This window comes from Cottoperca gobio, chromosome 5 (genome assembly GCF_900634415.1).
Source record: "Cottoperca gobio chromosome 5, fCotGob3.1, whole genome shotgun sequence".
In the NCBI taxonomy this organism is placed as follows: Eukaryota; Metazoa; Chordata; class Actinopteri; order Perciformes; family Bovichtidae; genus Cottoperca; species Cottoperca gobio.
In genome coordinates, this window is record NC_041359.1 from 26,168,123 (window position 1) to 26,189,185 (window position 21,063).

General features: G+C 42.8%; 2 protein-coding genes across 7 annotated transcripts in view; one reads left to right on the top strand and one right to left on the bottom strand.

Annotated features, from left to right (window-relative positions):
• Nucleotides 1-3,648: 3,648 nt before the first annotated feature.
• On the top strand, nucleotides 3,649-5,453 carry blcap (bladder cancer associated protein). Its single transcript, XM_029431689.1, has one exon. It carries the CDS (start codon nucleotides 3,674-3,676, stop codon nucleotides 3,935-3,937), a length of 264 nt encoding a protein of 87 aa, XP_029287549.1. The 5' UTR covers nucleotides 3,649-3,673; the 3' UTR covers nucleotides 3,938-5,453.
• A 3,824-nt stretch (nucleotides 5,454-9,277) lies between these two features.
• ripor3 (RIPOR family member 3) overlaps nucleotides 9,278-21,063 on the bottom strand; it is a 40,421-nt gene continuing 28,635 nt past the window's right edge. For all 6 annotated transcript variants that reach the window (XM_029431684.1, XM_029431682.1, XM_029431686.1 and 3 more), the window contains 18 exons: nucleotides 18,818-18,881; nucleotides 18,695-18,738; nucleotides 17,990-18,115; nucleotides 17,141-17,286; nucleotides 15,606-15,732; nucleotides 15,262-15,416; nucleotides 14,492-14,731; nucleotides 14,297-14,393; nucleotides 13,485-13,748; nucleotides 13,258-13,403; nucleotides 13,013-13,172; nucleotides 12,718-12,847; nucleotides 12,270-12,434; nucleotides 12,023-12,187; nucleotides 10,614-10,816; nucleotides 10,180-10,263; nucleotides 9,994-10,084; nucleotides 9,278-9,888 (listed from right to left, as the gene is read on the bottom strand). In XM_029431684.1, the coding sequence (XP_029287544.1) occupies nucleotides 9,788-9,888; nucleotides 9,994-10,084; nucleotides 10,180-10,263; nucleotides 10,614-10,816; nucleotides 12,023-12,187; nucleotides 12,270-12,434; nucleotides 12,718-12,847; nucleotides 13,013-13,172; nucleotides 13,258-13,403; nucleotides 13,485-13,748; nucleotides 14,297-14,393; nucleotides 14,492-14,731; nucleotides 15,262-15,416; nucleotides 15,606-15,732; nucleotides 17,141-17,286; nucleotides 17,990-18,115; nucleotides 18,695-18,738; nucleotides 18,818-18,881 (2,508 nt within the window). In that variant the 3' untranslated portion in view covers nucleotides 9,278-9,787. The remainder of the gene's footprint in view (nucleotides 9,889-9,993; nucleotides 10,085-10,179; nucleotides 10,264-10,613; nucleotides 10,817-12,022; nucleotides 12,188-12,269; nucleotides 12,435-12,717; nucleotides 12,848-13,012; nucleotides 13,173-13,257; nucleotides 13,404-13,484; nucleotides 13,749-14,296; nucleotides 14,394-14,491; nucleotides 14,732-15,261; nucleotides 15,417-15,605; nucleotides 15,733-17,140; nucleotides 17,287-17,989; nucleotides 18,116-18,694; nucleotides 18,739-18,817; nucleotides 18,882-21,063) is intronic.

A 21,063-nucleotide genomic window follows, 5' to 3' on the forward strand; every position in this document is an offset into this window, starting at 1 on the left:
GAGTGGAACCTGTCCTGGAAAACCGCTGTATGATCTTAGCCACTGTGCTGCAACTCATTTTCATGGTGTTGGCAATCTTCTTATAGCCAAGGCCATCTTTGTGAAGCGCAATAATCCTTTTTTTCAGCCGCTCAGAGAGTTCCTTGCCATGAGGTGCCATGTTGTCCAGCATTCAGAGAGAATTGTGCCCAAAACACCAAATTTAACAGCCCTGCTTATCATTTACACCTGAATCCTTGTAACACTAACGAGTCACATGACACCAGGGCGGGAAAACAACATCATTGGGCACAATTAGGACATGTTCACTATGGGGTGTACTCACTTTTGTTGCCAGCTGTTTAGACATTAACAGCTGTGTACTGAGTAATTTTCAAAGGACAATAAATCTATACTGTTATTCAAGCAGCACACTGACTACTTTAAGTTATATCAAAGTTTCAGTAGGATAATGTTATCCCCTGAAAGGATATAACAGAATATTTGCAAAAATCTAAAGGGTGTACTCACTTTTGAGATATACTGTATATAAAGATATCGTGATACACAATTACTTTGTCTAAATTGATAATAACTTATAAAATCTTATTTAAAATATTTACATTACCACTCAGTTTGATGCAATTAACAAACTGGACCACAATGGGCAACTTCAAGTATTTAATTCACACAGGAGTATAGAAAAATAGGATTTACAATGTGTTTTTTTTCCCGTCATAAACACTATTTATATATTGAATAGCTAGAAAACATGGTAATACCAAAATTAACAATAGGTTAGTTTCATTCAGTACAAGAGTGTGGCTCACAGTTTTTGGACAACAATGGAGGTCTATGACACAGGGGAATAAGTTCTATCTTTTCTCTTTCTCCATCTGTGTGAATGATGTGTCTCTCTCCGGGTTACATGGTGGTGAGGAGGTCGTTTGGAAGTTCTATACAAATCCTATGTATAATTTTTGTAATTGTATTATGTTGGTTATCCTGTACACACAGTATCTATTGCACGTCTCTCCGCCCAGGTTTAGGAATCCCTCCTCTTTTGCTCTTCCTGAGATTTCTTCATCATTTTGAGTTTGTCCTTATCTGAAGCATGGGTCTTAAGGACAGAGGGTGTCGTATTCTGTACAGATTGTAACTATATTGACTCATTTATATAATTACATTTACATGTATAAACTGTTATTTCAGGATGGATTTCATAGCCATATTTATTTGTGGCTTTTTTATTTAATGTAAGTGAAATGTATTCAGGCACATCACAGTCTTCTAAAACGCGGTCCACCAGGGGTCCTTCGGGTTATCGCTAATGCTTGTTAGCTAGTTTGCTAGCCTAGCCGCTACGTACGCAGTCAGTCGGAGTTGATGGTTGCTTTCTGATGAGAATGAGCCCAAAAGATGTCAGGTTTGTTTAATTTATTTTACAAATATATTCAAAGACAGACCCAAACTCTTAAAAGATACTTAAACATCTGTCACTTTGAGAGCTATAGCTGCATTCGTCGGCGGTAACGTTACAATACATTCGCAAAATCTTTTGTTTTTTTAAGCTAGCTAGCCTCCGATTACGCTACGTGCCAAACTCTGGAGGTTAACAGTAGCGTTGTTTATCATTTACACAACGTGATGTATACACTCACTGAAATGTTAACATATGTGTGTCACAAACTGAGGGTTTGAGGATTCAGTGCTAACACGATCTACTTTGTACTGGCTCATGCTGCTCGCTAACGTTATCGCCCACTGCGATGGCTAGTTGTGGGAGGCGAGTCTAGACGAGGCTGTTTGAAAATGTTAAAATGAGTTAATAACAAATGCTGCATGTTGTAACGTTACATACGATATACTCAAAATAATTGGCTAAAATCTAAAAATCAGTTTGTGAGCCGTCTCATGCGTGTTTTTTCAATGCCAAGCCTGCCAACATTTAAAGTAGTAGATTTTTGAGTGGGGTTTGGTTTGCATCTCTGTCCATCGGAAACATGGGCTAGTGTTAGCTAACGTGCTTTCTCGTTCCCTGTCAACCAGCATTAAGATTGGTCACTTACCAAAGTACATAGTCATACCCTGCAACGTTATTTAACTAACCTAAGGTTAGCTTTGATGTAACGTTATAACAGCTAGAGTTAACTAGCTACCCAGGTCACAACTTCCAGTGAATCTTCCCCATTTAACATGTGAAGCTACTCAATACTAGTTAGCTGAAGCAACATGATTGTGCTGGAAAGCTATGCAAACGTGCGGTAACGTTAGTGAATGCTTGCAGCTGTAACTGACAGCTTCTCTGCTTGTTATCCAGCTGCAGCCAGTTTCCTTGTTGATCCAGATGCTTTGACGTCAATCTCAGTGCAGACTGACGTTAAAGTCAAGTGTTTTGATTAATTTGATTTAAGTCGATCCTATTATTGTGGTAATACACTTTCATACAATACACCATACTAATACCATGGGGTTGACTAATGCGTAGCTAGTTAACGTTAGCTGAGAGGCTAAGCTACGAGGCCCTTACAAGAAGATCCTTTACATAAGTACTAATATCACACTGTGAACACACTGTTACAAGTCCTGCATTGACGATGTTACTTCAGCACATGTTTAAGTATAATCAGGAACATGCATTAAAGTACTCATCTTTTGAGAAGCTGGAAATATGAAATCTTTTTTTCCATGAAAATGACGAAAACATCAAATTTAATTCTGTCTATCAACTCATTGATAAATCTGTTAACAATTTCAGCTGTAGGCCTTTGTGTTAATGTATAACAAATACTCTTGTGTGCCAACATCTTTATTTGTAAAGTAACTATAGGGGAGTCAACATTACAATATTTGACTCTGAGATGTGTTGATAGGAAGTACAACGTGGCACTTGAGTAAATGTGCAGACGTTACCCATGTACACAGTTTGTTTACTTTAAATCATTAACAAGAATCAGAAATCCTTTATTTGTCCCACGACGGGGACATTATGTTGTTACAGCAAAGAGAGTAACACTGATTAGTCACGCCTGGTGTGTTGTTGGATAATGGCATTCACTGTAGCTGCCGAACGACACGGTAACACCCGAAGCCTTTAGTCGGTTAGTCACTTTATACCGACTAACTTCCATGTTAGGGGAACTCTATCCTCTAATGTAATAGTCTATAAATATTCCAGTTCTGACTGAGTGTATTTATAAACACATATGTTTCCTGTTTCCAACCTGCAGTCACGTGTAGCTCTTAAAGGAGTGGCTCATGATGGTGTTTATAGAGCATTTGTATGAAGGGCAGGTGAGCTCTTGGAAATTGTGACTCACTATTTCCTGGCACTTAATAGACCAAACACTCAATCGATGAAATACAAGGCATTATAATTGATGAAAATAAATATTAGTTTAGACCTAGTTGGCCAGATTGTGCACATATTTAGGATTTGAACTCCTCAGACTTGTTCTTACTGTCGTCTGCTGTCTCCAGGGATGACCTGACGACATCTGGATTTTTTGACCTGTCCCTCCATCGTCCCAGCTCTGTCGGGTAGGACGACTCTCCCACAGCTTCCCATCTGCTAAGGCCGGTTTCCCCGCCACCCTGAGTCTGCCACATCTCCTCCTTCAAAGACCTCAAACATCCCAGGATTGAACTGCCCCACAGGGACCCTCTGCCAACGCTCCTCATAAAAAAAGAGACCATGTATTGCCTACAGTGGCTACTTCCTGTGCTGCTCATCCCCAAGCCGCTGAACCCAGCGCTGTGGTTCAACCACTCCATGTTCATGGGCTTCTACCTGCTCAGCTTTTTGCTAGAGAGGAAGCCCTGCACCATCTGTGCCTTGGTCTTCCTGGCTGCCCTCTTCCTCATCTGCTACAGCTGTTGGGGCAACTGCTTCCTCTACCACTGCCAGGACACCACACTGCCGGACGCTGCCCACGACCCAGCGATTGTCGGGACCTAGGAGAGAAAAAAGGGTGGGGGGGAGGGAGCGCGCGCAATATCGGAAAGGGGAATGGGGGGTGCAAAGGGTGATGAGTCATTGCTGGAGAATGATTTTTCCATGCTGTAAGACAGAACAGGCTACACTTTGGGGTGGGAGAGCAGTGTAGAAGCCGTGTTGAAGGACTGCTGGAGGGGAATACCGCAAAAAAAGAGAGCGCTCGGCCAAAAGCGGTATTGAGGAGGCAAAGAGCCAGTTTTGGAGGATTATGGGGGCTGTTGTGCCACGCTGTAAAGAAAGACAGACTTGAATTTGAGGGTGTAGGAGGAGAGGAGGGAGAAGCGATGTCGGAGGAGACACTATGTAAACTTTTATGTAACAGGAAGGGAAGTCGGAGCGTCCAAACTTGTAATGCTATGTGATGGACGTGTGTGAACTTGAGAAGAATTTCACTTTCTGCATCTTTTCATTCCAGCATTTGAATGAAATTTAGACCCGTATATCCACCACACGTGACGTCAACCTAAAGTGACCGCTGTGTTTCAGTATTCTGCTTCCTTTTTAACCTCTGGCTTGTTTACTTCCAACATTTCTCCAGAGAGATGTCCTTTTCTCCTTCTCCTGCTGGGTCATCTCTTTTTAGAATGAAAATACACTCCACCTCAAACTGCCAAACTTCACGCAACCCTAACGTCGGGCGTCTCACAGGCAGACATGCTTGCTTTACAGTCACATACCTGTTTGTTGTCGACAGACTTTATGAGCCAGGTGGAGTTAAAGAACAGTTGGCATGTTTGTCCCGACGCTCTAGAGGAAAAACAGGGCAACACGCCTTTCGCAGTTCAACCTGTCGCCACTCTGGCTCTGCACACGTAACGCTCTCCTCCACAAGGAGAGCACACAGACACGGGACAATCCATATGTATGCTGTGAATATTTTCTCCTCTTGGCGCATCACCACAAACACCTCCGAAGGTGCGATAAAGCTGACAAACTGTCCCCTCTCCTTGTCTTCCTCGTCTCCTCGTCCTCCTCACTTCACGATCTGAACCTTTGTTTTCTTTGTTTTTTTTCTAGTGCATGGATTGCCGTTAAATTCTTTCAAGCATTATGTTGACACACATTTTAATGAATTAAAAACAAAATGCTGAAACTTTCCAAAGGGTAGAATAATCTGGACGTGTGTGTAGGATGTATGAAAGAAGATTTGCGATATGTGTTTTTCTTTTTGTGGTCGTGACATGCTGATGAGCGTAAAGAAGTGGCGATACACAAGGTGACGACAGATGTTCTGTATCGATAAGTAATGCAGAGTGATTCTCACTCACAAGTTATAATTAGGTCATCAAAAGGGCAGCGCTCTTAGTCAGAACGTTTCCTTGTGTATCTCCGCTGTGAGTGTTATGTTTAGCTGTCAGACACAGGCGTGTGTGTGTGTGTGTGAGTGTGTGTGTGTGTCCTGTCGCAGTGCTGAACATGCTCACTGCTACATTATTGCTTTGATTTTAATTTAAATAAAGTTTTTTTTTCCTCTCAACGTGTTAAACTGTGTCAAACTCAGTATTATCAAGTATTTAAAAATGTATTTTGTAAACAAATATTTGATTTTGAAGTATTCAGGGTGCAGCCGTACTTTTATTATGCTTAATTCTCCTGCAGATGTGTAGTTATGACACATATTATGCATAAGGTGAGTAAATAAGACTGTTTTACAAAGTATGCTGTCCTCACCAACTCCTCGTCCATCTGTCATCCTGGTCCAGGCTGCATAAATACATTTTCTTTAAAGGATTTTATACAGCCGGGAAGTATATACACGGGGAAGCAGCGTATCATGAGAGCTACAGCAGTTGATCACTTCTGCTATGATTTGGCGCTCTTTAAATAAATATGGACTCTACGAGAGCACAGGTGTGAAGCAGGTTAATAAATAAAGGAGGATCGAACGAATGTGTAACTGGAAACTAGAGCTGGATGTGTGTTTCTCAAAATGATGCAACTAAAGTGCAACGACCGGCTCCAGTTTTTACCATCGTTCAGCTGAGAGTCTCCCGTTTATAATATTATATTATATATATATATTTAGTGCACATACGACTGGATTTCACCTGCGCTTTTTAAGAGAAACTACTAAAAACGTACGATCTTAGATAAACTTTACGTCGGTATTCTTTCTGCTTTTGTTTATTTTATGAGTTGTTTAAATCTTAAACTGATCACTTACACCATAATACAGTTATAAGTAGTGTTTTAATGACATTTTAATGAGTTATAACTGCCTCGGAGACGCCATAGATTGTTGCTTATGTTGCATGTAATGGAAATCTCTTCTCTAACTACAAACATTTTTCTTTTTAGAAAATGATTAAATTGTATTATTGATGAAGCTTTACAAACATGGGAATATGGAATTATATGGAATATAAATGTGGGAAGGGTTGACCTTTGACCTTTACTAAATAACTAGATCATTGTACAGGTGTCACTTTGTTCTCCATCCACAACGTTTGCACACTTTCATCCCCGTTGAACAGCCTATGAGTGATGTTGGTGCATACTGTGAGAGCAGCTTTTAAAGGGGACACATGTCCTGCTGGTATGAAGAGATATTTCCTCTTGCGCAGGCGCAGAACGTACGTTCTAATTAGACCGGCTGTCGTCTTTGCGGTGCGTTCAAGTGCGACGTGTTCAAGACGCAGGCGACGTGAGGCGACGCATGAGTCCGCCTCTGTCACAGTTCAGTTCTGCTTTTAATCCTTAATACATTTTAGTGTTCAAATGACAAATTCCTATTTTAATGCCAAATTAAATGCTAGTTCTAAATAAATTTAAGCCACCGTCGAAGAATAAAACAATCCAGACTCATGTGGAAACATTATAATCTGGATCATTTGGTTATCCACGTAGGAAGAATAGTGCCTTTTAGTAGTAACATTGATAAATATTAACAAGTATTCCAAGTTTCTTCTGGTATCACCGCTCGATTTTGATTTCAGACTAAACTAAACTAAATACGTTAGCTTATCCATTTCTCCACAGACCTGCCAAAGTGTTTTTCTGCCTTCAGCCCGGCTCTGTTATTAATTGCCCTGTTTGTTTTTATGATGTTATTATAAGTGTTAATGATTGAGAGCACAGGTGGCTTGAGGAATGTCAAACTGAAATAACACATAAATCCCAAAGCAACAGGTAACAGGTGTTTCTGGTCTTGTGAAATCCCTGCAGATGATAAACATGTTAAACCTGTGCATGAAACAAAAGAGAGAGATTACCATGAAGTCAAGTACAGACTTTGTTTAGCGCCACCACGAGGTTGACGTGTGTTGTTTTGGATGAAATAACTAGTGGATGGTTCACTTCCTGGATGAAGTGTGATCCCCACAGAGATTCTTACCCTCCTGTTGTCTCCCAGATCTCCCTCACCTCTACGTTCTCTTTGTTACTTCTTGTTCTTGTATTTCTTCCTTCCCTGCAACAATCCTGGGGGAAAGTTCAGATTTTAAACTTCCTGCTAAAATACTAAAGAGAACTCGTGTAGCCTCAGTTTCACTGAACAAAAGCAAAGCGCTGGTGTTCGATCTGTAATTCTGGGAGAGAATTAAGGAAAGATAACAGTTAAAAGTACACAAACATGACTTTAAAATGCCTTTCCAGTTATTGTCTTTTAAAACCTTTGAACCATCTGGACCTGCAGGAGGACACCCCCGCTGCAGAAGATTTTCAAACACAGCTCTGGAACATTTTCAAGGTTTCACTTCAGAAGCTTATCTGTATTTAATAAACAAACAAACTCCTTCCTGCTGTTACACATTACAGCATCCTTTGTGACATTGGGATTATATTCTGAGTATTTCCCCCCCCCCTGTTTTAATAGAATATTGTGAGGAGTAAATGATCAGGTTTCAGTATGCTGACTGTTCTTGTACCAAACCCCTCCCTAAACATGATGCACCTGTTGACCTGCATGGAGCTGCCAAGGCTGATGGAAAAACCTCGTTTGACTCCAAAACGTTCTCACACAAACAGCTGACCGTCTTCTTCCCATGTCATTTTATTCACCTCACAAACATTCCTTACATTCCCCAGTCAGACAGGTCCCAGGTCAGTTTAACCACAGCCAAATCTACTCTGCGGGCAGTGAAGGCATCCTCAGGTCAGGGTCCTTCCCAAGCTGCAGTTTGCTCAATCAGCCAGCAGGGGGCAGCACCGGCCTGTGCTTCAGATACAAAGCTGAGGACACACTGAACATGTGAGACACTTTAATTATCAGTTACTAAATGAGAGTTGAAAGGAGATCACTGAGTAATAGGGTTGCAACACACATGCTTTGGTGATGCTTGATGATTTAACGCAGGATGCATCATGCATGGCTGTTACTCTGCAGTAGGTGACAGGAATACAGGAAGGGAAGCGATGTGCTGCTGAGGACGGGGGCAGAATTTCAGACACCTAAAAAAACATATCAATTGAGGTGTTCGCTATATTTAGAATATTCCATCGCTGCCGTACACACTGTCCTGCCTGCTGAAGCTGAAGCTTTATATCCAGCTCTTCAAATCCACCAGACTACATCCTCAAAACCATCATTTGACCTCGCGGGAAACAGGAGTTGCTGCTCGACCGCTGGTTTGTTTTATGTTATTGTGTGACCCTCAAAAACACCAAAGTCAAGCAGAAATGTCACATTTAAATGTGAGCATTCGCTCTCATGTCGTAGTTCAGTGAACAAAACGAGACATTTTACAGACAAAAGGAAAAATCCATTCATCAAGAAATAATTGGCAGATTAATTGAACATTTAAATAAATTGGAGTAACTGGATTCCAGCTAATTTGGTGGCATATAAATGACTATTAAGTAAAATAAATCTATTAATTGATATTTTTTAAAATAGTAATATGACTTCATGTGCTCAATCATAAGTCATTAGTTAAGGTTTCGTCAAGCGGTTATAAAACAGGTCGTACATTTATTACCTGAGTGCATCGCCTCAGCACATCCTTCAGGCTAAATCAACGCGTGTGTGTGTGTGTGTGTGTGTGTGTGTGTGTATCTCAAATGACAACACACAACATCCAACTGCTGCACTCGTATCATCAGGAAACTCGCTGACAAATGTTTCCACTCGACAACGGATTAAGGAGAGCAGAGGAAAACCTCTAAGTGCTGTTTGGCTGCCTGCCACAGTTGTTTGTACCATAATCTTTTGGCGTCCCTGAATGTCACACGGCTCCTGTTTTGTGGAAAGCAGCCATTTTATGTTCCTACACTAAGAATTCAAAAGCTGATGAAAATAAGGGAAGTAAGCGCTGGGTAGGAAAGGTGCCACAGGTAGAGGTGTCCTGACTCACAGGAAGTGGGTAATATTCAGGGGTTTATTTGGTCCCTTAGCGTTTACATTTTTGCTCATTATGTGAAATAATAACACATTTTTCCTTCATTTCCAAATAGAACAAACCACAAAGACCTTACAGAAAGTAAGTTCCAACACAGGACAAAGCAGGAATAATTGTACAGCTGCACGAGGTTAAATACTGTAAGACGACAGAACTCCTTCTTTATACAAAATTCTGCATATTTCACATTCACATTCTCAGTAAAGTCGCTTCTCTGGTCACAGGACGAAGTCAATCTGTGGACATCAGAGAGCGAGCGATGCGTCCAGAGGAAGTGACGCCTTCCTCTGCTCTCGTCCCTTTGGTATCCGTCATGAAGGAACCACAGATTCATTCAAACTAAAGTAAGAAGTACGATTCCTCATCCTGGAGTCCCCCACGGACACAAGCCTGCTTTACATTTAGTGTCTCACGCTGACCATCAGGATCATTGAGACGCTTCGTGTCGGGTCCCATCAGAAACAACACGCGCTTCTTACAGGAAGGTAATCTCAGTCTCCTGGTTCTGGTAAGCCTCCTCCTGCATCTCGGCGTACAGCTGGTCCATCCTCTGGAAGGCCAGGTAGCCTTTTTTACCTGCAGATGCACGGATTGAAAGTATAATACAAATACGATGAAATAAGGTTTTTATAAACACACAAATGAATTTACTACGGAAGGGAAAATAATAAACATTCGTACCAAACGAGAGGACGGTTTCTTTGGCGGCGCTGCGCAGATCTTCATCTGCTGATCTCCATAAATCTGCTATGTGCTCGACACTCTCCGTGGCCTGGCAGAAACACACGGGTCAGTACGTGTACCAGGCAGGGCTGTAAAGTGTAACTCTGTATTTGCTGAGAGATGTTTTAAATGTGTGGCGCTCACCCTGAGGCATTTAAGAGCCAGACAGGAGCCTTGTTGGATCTGAACATCGGTGCTTTTTAAACTCTCCGTGTAGTAAACGACTGCCTGCAGGAGAAGGTTAGCACAGAGCACTTGTTTTGTTGGAGTTGGTACATCCTTGCATTTGTTTTCACAAGGTAAACAAAACTAACAGAACTAAGAAGACAAAGAATCTTTAGAGGCATGCTCACACACGAGCGATGTTTGGCTGAAGGTTCACCTCCATGCAAAGCGAAGATGCAAATGCGTTTCGCCTCATCTGTACTTAATGTTAGCATGCTAACACAATTTCATGACGGTGAACATTGTATACCTGCTAACATCAGCATTTTGAGCTTGCAACATTAGCACGTAGCTTAAAGCAGCTAGCATGACTGGTCTTATTAATGCTAACACACGGGGACAGTGGGATGCACCTTGCTCCTGAAGGCCTTGCAGCCTGCAGCTCTGCAGAGACAGTTGGCAGCAGCTTTGCAGACTTTGTGGTTGGAGTCGACCTGCAGCGCGGCCAGAGTCTGCAGCGTGCATCTCAGGGGGAGGAGCTCCACGATGCACCGCCCCCTCAGCTTATTTAATGCCCGCCTCCTTTTGGGGCTCCTCAGGGCGGACAGGATGTACTCTGAAACACATTAATGACCATAATGAATGAATAATGGATCATGAAGTCTGTTCTGGAGCTTCCAATGCAACCACACAATCTGTATCAGCAGAGGAACCTTTCCCTGTTTCACGTTTTATTTTGAGCGCTTTAAGGACTTCCTGTCTTGAGAGCAGCTTGGTAGAGAACCAGCGCTCTCTGATCCTTCCTTGACTTAACACACACCTCATTTCTGCAGATATTGTCAGACTTTTCTTTTACTTTTCTGACTGAGGGAGATTTTTTAGCGTTGTGAAACGTAGCTAACGGGAATCATTAAGAGAACACGTTGCCGCGAGTCGACCTGCATCAGGGCAGCGTTATAATATTCGTGCAAGAGTTTGTGCTTGCGTAACGTTAACTTGACTCCTGCAGGATTTAATTAGTTTATTGGGTTATTTTGATCGGAAACCCCTTTTTTTATACACGCATTTCCTGGTTATCAGAGAGGCATTTGTTTATTATTAAAGAGAGATTTTATGATATTTCTTTTATGTGTTTGGGAACTGGTTCTCACACAAATCTGGAAAATGATATCTGAAGTTAAACTGTTTACACTGACTTCATTCACATTTCTCACATTCCTCAAACACAACAGATTTCTGTCTGTGCAGCTCGTTAACGGACTTTAATCATAATGACATTTTATACATCTCATAAAAGCAAATTAAATCTTATCTAATCTTTATGGATCTAAACTCCACCCGCCTGGTGCGCAAAGCGTGTTAAAACAAATGCCAAAATTAATGTCACACTTTATTTGTCCCACATTGAACTAAACACAAAACACAGAGTTGTTGTTGTTGTTGTTGTTGTTGTTGTTGTTGAGTTTGTTTTAACAGTTTTATGGGTTTTTCTGTGCAAAGCAAATATAGCAGTTAAATAAACAGCCGGCATTAACATACTGCAGCCACATGAAGGAGGGAGGAAGTGAATCATGTGGTTGTTGAAACGCACACACACACTCACACACACACACACACACAGTTGGTTTGGTGGTAATGTTGACAGATGGTCCAGATGCCTTCAACAATCTGGAATTTCTGGAACGCTCTCAGATCTTAAAGCACAACACACACACACACACACACGCATGGTCCCTATGAGTCCCCAAAACATCGGCATTTTAAACACTTTCTTCAGATAACTGACGTATAAGTCTAGACTTTTGAAAAAAGATAGCTGTACCTTCTTTGGAGAGGCATGAGATGCGCTCCCCCAGCTCCTTGATGCTCCAGCGTTTCAGATACACCGACAGCTGGAAGAGGGAGACTCTCTCTGAGCTGCAGACCGGCCGAGGGCAGGGCACCATCCGACCGGCCGTCTGGACCTCCTGCAGGAGCTGAGAAAACACTGCAGAGGAGGCAGAAACAAAGGTTTTCAGTCCATACTATGTGTAAGGAAGGTGGAATAAAGTGCACATGTACTACAGTACCTTTTTCTGACTGGCCGGGCTGCTTGGCCTTCACCTTGTGGCTGTAACGTTTCCTTAGCGTCCTGGAGAAACTGCCGGAGAGGCAGCAGAAAGGAGAGCTGCTGTCGTTCACACACTCCTCCCAGAACAGCAACACATCCCTGGTTCTCTGGGCCTTCGGGAGGACTGAAGGCAAAGTGAGGAGGAAGAGGAGGAGAACGTAAATCTTGTGCACACCACGGGAACCAGAACATGTTTAACATGCACGAAAAAGGATCATTGTCAAAAACAGTGCACTTGGTAGAATGTAAGAAATGCCTACGTCAGGGTTTTAGCCAAATAAGATGCGTAAATATGCTACGTCAAATAATTCCAAATGACATGCATGAGCGGTCCCGGGTATATTCTCTAACTGCAAAACTATTTCACAACCTGCGCTCTAAAATACAGAAACACATCTTCCACTAACTGTCTCGAGCAGCGATGCCGTCGCTCTTCTCCAGCAGCAGGCAGCTGATTCTGTCCAGGACTTCAGCTTGGAGAGACATTTCCTCCAGCAGGTCCCTCCGAGAGGGGCTGAAGTCGGTCGTTTTTATCATCTGAGGAAACATTACGTGCATTTGTTAAGATTTGGACAAGCAAGTTTGAGGGTGGAGACAAACGAGGGGCGGACAGGATGTAGAAACTGATCCAGAAACTTAAAGTTAAAGTCGTGTTTAATCACAGCTCTAATGTGGACATAGCTCATAAAGAACATACTGTACCTGTAGCAGGATGCAACATATATCCAGGTGAGTCTCAAGAGCCTGGTCAAGACCCCAATTCCCAGAAGTCAAAGGTGTGACAACCAACTCTTCGTCAGAAGTTGATTGGCTGTTCTGGGAGAGGAGGCCGAGACTCCTCACAGCACTCAAAGAGCTGATGCTGACGGAGGAAGAAACAGACGAGTGTCTCCACATGGAATCAGCGCTGATTATTCTCTGTTGTCTGTTTTTGCATGTGAACTCACCCACTGTCTTTTAGTCTCAGGCTGCCCAAACAGGAAGTGTCATCATCTGCGTTGAAGTCATGTGACAGGAAGTCAAAGCTGCCCAGGACTTCCTCCACGGCCAGAGTCTCCTCCAATGATGTGCTTCTCAGCAGGGAGAGGTTGTTCTGTGGGTGAACACATGCACACATTCATCAAGATGAAGATCACTTCCAGGTGTGTGTGTGTGTGTGTGTATAAACACACACCTTCAGTATGGTGGCCAGGTGCAGTATCTGGTGGTCCAGAGCTCTCAGCTCCTTCTCTGAGCAGGTCTGGTTCTGTAACGTCTTCTCCAGCTCTGCGATCAGGGCTCCCAGCCGGACGGCCTGGGCCCTGCGCTGGGCGCCGCTCACCACCGGCCTCCCCGGGTTCTGAGCAGCGTCCGCGGGCGAGGACAGGACTTCGGCTCGGGGTTGAGAAGGGGGTGGGGGCGAGGCAGGGGCAGAATAGGATACACACTCTGCAGAGTCCTGGAGCAAACGTGGGGACGAGTTTAAAATGAAACTTTAAGTGGGGATGCACCGATGAGAAGAATGTGCGATAACGATAACACTTAAAGTGTTCTGCTCAAATACATGTAACCAGGTCGGCAGCTGACGATCACTTTCATGATTCATCGATTTTAGTTGCTATAAAATGTCAGAAGAATTTCTCTAATGTGTTGTTTTGCCCACACCTCAAAGACAGTTTACGCTCACAGATGAATAAAGCAACCAGAAAACATTCACGTTTAAGAAGCTGGAATCACAGAATTTAACATCGCAATGACGACGATCGTGCAGCTGCAGTTGAACATGTGTGTGTGCTTCGTGCAGCCACACGAAGCACACACACATGTTCAACAGGAAGGGTGCAAGATGCTGAGATGTGCTGATGATCCCCCTCTGTGGGCATGAACACATAGAAAACAATGCATGCAGCTGTTGAATGAGACAGATAACTGTAACGCTCACACATTAACCTGGAGCTGCAGGTAAATGTTTCATGACTCAAGTGGAGCCTGCAGGTGTGTTGTTACCTGAACACCGACAGTGTGCTGTCCCAGCGCTGCACTGTGCGTCTCTGGGTCGGCTTCTCCAGCCGTGTTCTTTCTGAGGATGTCAGGAGTGCTGAACCTGCGTTACAGAAATAACATGCAGCATGGTGACATTCAGAAGGTAGACAAAGTCTTTGATAACATTGCTTTGCTGCATTCGCTGGAGTTCATGCTCACCTCTGCAGAGCCTGCAGGGAACCTGTTTTACTCTCCGCTGGTGTGGAGGAAGTATCTAACACACTTCCCCACTCCTCCTCTCCGTCCTTCTCGTCCTTCCTCTTCTTCTTCTCGCTCTCCCCCGGAGAGACCTCCACTGATTCTTCCTCCACTGATTCTTCCTCCCCGAGGAACAGCTGGCTTCCTCCCAGACTGGTGCCCTGACTGTGGCTGGAGGGGTAGCTGTGAGTCCGCGTGAGACTGTGGAGTCGATGAAGTCACACAATGATACGAATTCATTAGAAGGTTTTCAACATAGATTTGAATTTGAAGCGTTTTATTGGACCAACAGATATGAAACTGATCTTCTAATCCAACTTAAAGGCCGTAACATGTGAGGTTAATGCTTCAACGGATAAGACTGGCATCATTTAATCTTTATTATAAACATATTTTATATACAACATTATGTTTTGTCTTATTCTCGTGAACACCTCGAGGGAATTTCTTCAAATTTGGCACAAATGTTTTCATGGACTCGAGGATGAACTGATGCCAATTTGAGGGGGTCAAAGGTCAAGGTCACTGTGACCTTTTGTCTAATGTCTGATAGGATACAAAGTGATGACATGTTGGACAGACATGGATATAAACTGCAACTTGACCGGAGTTTTAATTATACTGAGAAAATCCCATTTAAATGACAAATACTTTAATTTCACAAACAAGTGTTTATCTCCTGTATCAACTGCACATTGACTCGTTGCGTTGTCCGGTAACGCCACACACACCTGTAGGGGCTTTGCGGGCTGTGGTTGGGCGTGACGGAGGTGTGTGAGGGGTCGGACAGGTAGCTGAGCAGAGACACGCCTCCTCTGTTGTGTCGACTTCTAGACACCAGAGACGGGAGGGAACCGTCTCGATCCTGCAGCTCACGCATCATCGACTGCACAGGACGGAGCAGAAACACAATAAATGTAAATATCACACGCGTACTGTCGTGTGTACACAGTCCTGCTGCACTGCTGTTAGAAAGATGGGGTTACACCTGCTTTACTCCTGATGTCCTGTAAGTGTTAGGCGTGCAGTGGTTATGGCGAAGGTCAGGTAAGTGTGTGTGTGTGTGCAAACTCACTATGAAGTATTTCTCTGTGAAGGAGGGGGTGCTCGGTGCCGTCCAGCTGTACACTGAGCTCTTCCTGCTGGACACCGACTGCCTGCTGACAGACAGCGGCCTCATCTTCTCACTGCTGTCAAACGGACTGCAGGTGCACACAGAATATATATAAATGTACATTACACACACAAACACACACACACACACACACACACGTGTTGATTATTACAGATGTCCAACACATGTTTCATCCACATGAAGACAATAAATCAGCAATGAGAAATGTCAGGGCCTTTTCTTTGAACCTTTCCCTCGCGCTGTAGTACTCCCTGAAACCTTGTCGTCACAGTTAACGCATCGAGTTTAGTTTCAACTCCCCTTGAGCTCACTGACTTCACTATTCGGGTCATTCTCAGCGGGTAAATGTTCTTATAGTGTTTGTAAATTGACATTTTCCCATGTTTGTCGCGTTCCCTGCACTCAGTTGAGAGGTTGTCGAAGCATGCATGCTCTTCATCAACGACTTCCTGCTTTACATTCATCAGCTGCAGACATTCCCACCCCAGGGCTTTGCAGTGCAGCCACAGTCTTTTTATTTTCTACGGTCGGCTTCTCTCATCCGTCTGAGATTTGAACCAACACGTTTCCGTCTCCTCTTGCTGCCCACAGCTGTATTTATATATCTGGTGAACACACTCATGTTGGTTATAAGAGCAGAAACACTGATTGAATTCACTGTGACTCATTTAGAGGTGTGTGTGTGTGTGCGTGTGTGTGTGTGTGTGTGTGTGTACGGCCACAGCAGTCTATTGTTTTGTGAGTGTGTGAGTTTTGCAGCCTTGTGCGTGCTTGTGTGATTTTCCATCTCTCCGGGGAGAATCCATGAAACGTCCTCCACCTGGCTTCTCTAAGCCCTGAAATATGATCTATCATAGTGCGAGGGCACATCAGCGTGTGTGTGTGTGTGTGTGTGTGTGTGTGTGTGTGTGTGTGTGTGTGTGATGTACACACTGTATTCAATTAGCTGCACGGCGACAGCTGGCTCAGGTTAGAGGTGGAAACAGAGGCAAAGAAACTAACAGCAGCAGATTCTTGATGTGAATCTATAATAATCCAACAACTTGTCGTTGTTGTCGTCACGTTTTACTGCTCGTGGTAAAGTAACGAGGAGGCTGTTTGACATTTCAGAAAGGAGTGGGAGAGAAACAAACAGAGAGTAAATATCTCACTCTGTCTCGTCTTCCTTCTCTGTTTGTCTTGAGGGAAACGTATCGGATGGTTTGTGCTCCAGCTGCTGGTGTCATCACGTCATGACATCCACGCAGAGCAAGAGGCCACACGGCTGCAGCTGTCCACACATGTTCATCACATCATCCAATTATTCTACTTTCCTTTTTAGGAATATCGCTAGTTTTACTCCTCTCCACTTTACCTTCCCATCAACCCTCACTGCGCTTGACGTCTTGGCGTTCTTTGTCACCACTTCATCTCTTATTTTCGTCTATTGGACTTTCATGTCTTTCTAGGTCGTTCTTATCTGCGTGTGTTCGTACTTCCAGGTGACTTCCAGCTGCAGTTTGATGGTTCCCAGCTCCGTGATGTCCACCAACATCAGCTGAGGCCTCGCCACAAAGAAGTCCGCGCTCGCACACGTCACCATGCCAACCAGCAGCCAACCCAAACCCTTCGCCTCCGTCACCTGAAAGCAGAGATTTCATGGGTGAGATATGTGCACACTGAAACCACATGTGCTGTACAACAAGCAGAAGAAAATGCACAAAGTATGTAAATGTACATTTCTGTGTGTATATATATATATATATATATATATATATAAAATATAAATATATATATAGATATAGATATATAATATATTATAATATATTATAATATATTATAATATATATATATATATATATATATATATATATATATATAATATATATATATCTAATATCTATATTAATATATCTACTAATATATCTCTAATCTATATCTATTATATATATATAAATATCATATATTATCTATTCTATATCCTATATATCTATTATCATATCTATATTTATATCTATATTCTAATTTATATATCTATATATTATATTCTCCTATATTCTTCTATATATCTTCTCATCTCTTCTCTAATCTCTCTCTATTATTACATTATAATATATTCTTCTCTCTTCTATCTCTCTCTATCTCTATCTCTCTCTTCTCTCTCTCTCTCTCTTTCTCTCTTATCTATCTCTTATCCCTATCTCTATCTATATCTAATTATATGTCTTATCTCTTTCACCAACGTCTTCTATGTGAATTTGCAAGTCCTGTACCCACCTTTTTGTGTGTGTGGTGTGTGTGTGTGTGTGGTGTTTGTGTGTTGGCGGTGTGTGTGTGTGTGCCACCTTGATATCGAAGTTGTGCTGTATGTGCGGGAGGAAGACCATCTCCTCTTCGTCCCAGGACTGCGTGTCGTCGGATTCAATCTTCCCTCTGATCCTCCATCGCTGGCGGCCCAGACGCACGACCAGCTGGTCATGTGACATCACAAAGTCAGTAAATGATTCAAGTCAGTTCAGAGTCGAAAACATTTCCCTTCAACCAAAGATGTAAAACATACTCTGTAGTAAAACACCTTCATACTTACCATCGAGACGTTTACAAACTTTATACGGGAGAAGTGGATTCATTTATTTATTAAACTGCAAAAAACATTTAATTGGCAGCACATTACAGCTCAGTAATAATGTGCTAAATGTTTGATAATAAAGAGGGAATAATAAATAATGAATAACTAAAGTCATAACCAGGTAACAGCTTGGTGTTGACATGTGTACATCTGGGTAATATTAGACGCACATATATGTAACAGTGAAATAAAGAGCCGATAACAAAAGGAAACACATTTAAACATCACAACGATATAAAATAAACTATAATAGTAAAAAATATGGAAACCTGCAATACAATGGTTGTATCAGTATTATGTATGTATTAGTATTATGGTGACATTAATGTGGTAATTATATTTATCTTTACAGACTTTTCTTTAGTTTTCTCCAGCTCTGGTTCTCGCCACGCTTTTCACACTTTTAAAAGTAGAAGCTCACCTCGTATTGGTCTCCAGGGCAGAGTCGAGCAAAACCGATCAGACCTGCAAGTGAAAACACATGTTAAGTATTTGGAAGAGTGTGTGTGTGTGTGTGTGTGTGTCTGCGTGTACGTGTGTGTACCTTTCATTTTGATGTGTAGCTCTCCAAGGAGGATTTCTAACTCTCCTTCCATAACGGACATGTCCTGCAGAGAGGAGACAGTAGGGAAGTAAATAAATCCTTTTGTTCTGATACTTTCCATCTAGTTTCGCTCCTAACTGAGGTCACAGGTCAGGGTCATGTACAGAACGTCGACACTGGCTGCTGGCTCTTGTGGGGGGGGAACAAGTTGTTGGGGGGGAGTTTTGCATTTGTAGCGTTCCAAATTGAATCCAGTTCACAAGCTAAGTGAATGCTAGTCATGACTTCACTCATTAAAGCTGCAGATTCACTCCTCGTACCTGTTCATGTGTCAGTAAATGTAGTTTAATAAGCCTGGTGTTGCTGTATTTACCACCTGCGTTTGATTGGCCACTTCTCAGATTCGTCCTCAAGCATTCGTCAGATGTGTGATATTGAATGCATGCATGACTGAGCATGTGGTTAATAAAGACCCATCAGTCCCCTTTACGACACTAAGATGGATAATTGTGAATGTGATTACTAATGTTCAGAACAAGGAGCAGCAGATGAAGCAGCACGTGTCGAGCAGACCGCCGCCTCCTGTGTGGGCTCATGTTTCGGGGGTCACGGCTGCTCGTCACACACACACGCTGCACACCAAACTCAAGCTTGAGGTCAAAACTGAGAACCAAGCGGCCGATTTCTGAGTCTTGAAGAGGTTGGAAGCCCTAACTACTGGACGAGCGTTAGTGTCCTGTCTAACACAGAGTCGAGCTTCATTCAAACAAAGGAGGTAAACACACCAGAGACAGGTTCACAGGAGCGTCCGGCACGCTTCACATGGAAACACTGATTTAAATGCAGATGATGTAACGAGGGCGCCGAGTGTAACAAGAGATGCATTGCATACAGCAGCAGCATGCCCTGCATTCAAAATCTTACTCAAGTAAAAAAACTAAAGTATGAGCATCAAATACACTAAAAGTATTCATTATGCAGAAGTGTGTGTGTGTGTGTGTGTGTGTGTGTGTGTGTGTGTGTGTGTGTGTGGTAAGACGTTATTGATCCTGAGGGGACACAAGTAATTACAATTACACCTCCTGTACCAAGTGAACACATCAATAATTAAAATCCAATCATATATTATATTGCCCATTATTCTTAAATAGGCTGTTCTGCATAACGAGTACTCTATATATATATATATATATATATATATATATAATACTTTAGTTATTTTAAGTATATTTTGATACTTTTATACTTGTACTTGTAAGTACAACTTGGAATACATAACTTTGACTAACAGCAGAGTATTTCTACACTGTGGTAGTGTTACTGGTGTACACGAGTACTCCACTGGGGGAGCAAACAGAAGAACATTTATTGGAGTAAAAAGGAAAATAAAGGCAGAAATGTGAAGAAAGAATAATGTGCCGTATGAAAGGAAGCAACATAAGACAATAAACAGATGTGACTGTGAGCGTGTGTTGGGTCTGAGGAAGTTCTTCAGTTCTGCAGCACCATGTGACAGACAGGGTATGAATGAGTCTTCAGTTGTCTGTTAATGACCCTCAGCAGAATCGCTGTGGGACCATCACTCAGATATATCGTTTGGCAGCATTACGGCGATTAGCGGCGAGTGTTGGCGCTCTGCTGTGTGGAGATGACAGATAAGTGGCAGATACTTTACGGCCCTCTCATCCACTCCCTCTGTTGCCGTTCAGAACGCAAGAATTTGATGAAGAAATAGTTGTTAGTGGCTGCAGCTCAGCTCGTACAGTGATAATAAAATACTGTCGAGCTTTTCATCAGCAGGTCAGTATTTATATTATTATTATATTATCTGTAGCTCAGTCGCTGCTTTGACCAAAGGGAACATTTTAGTGACGCAGAAAACTGTCTGTCTGTCTGTCTGTCTCTCTGTCTGTCTGTCTGTCTGTCTGTCTCTCTGTCTCTCTGCCTGTCTGTCTGTCTGTCTCTCTCTCTCTGTCTGTCTGTCTGTCTCTCTGTCTCTCTGCCTGTCTGTCTGTCTGTCTGTCTCTCTGTCTCTCTGTCTCTCTGCCTGTCTGTCTGTCTCTCTCTCTCTGTCTCTCTGCCTGTCTGTCTGTCTCTCTGCCTGTCTGTCTGTCTGTCTGTCTCTCTCTCTCTGTCTGTCTGTCTGTCTCTCTGTCTCTCTGCCTGTCTGTCTGTCTCTCTGTCTCTGTCTCTCTGCCTGTCTGTCTGTCTCTCTCTCTGTCTCTCTGTCTGTCTGTCTCTCTGTC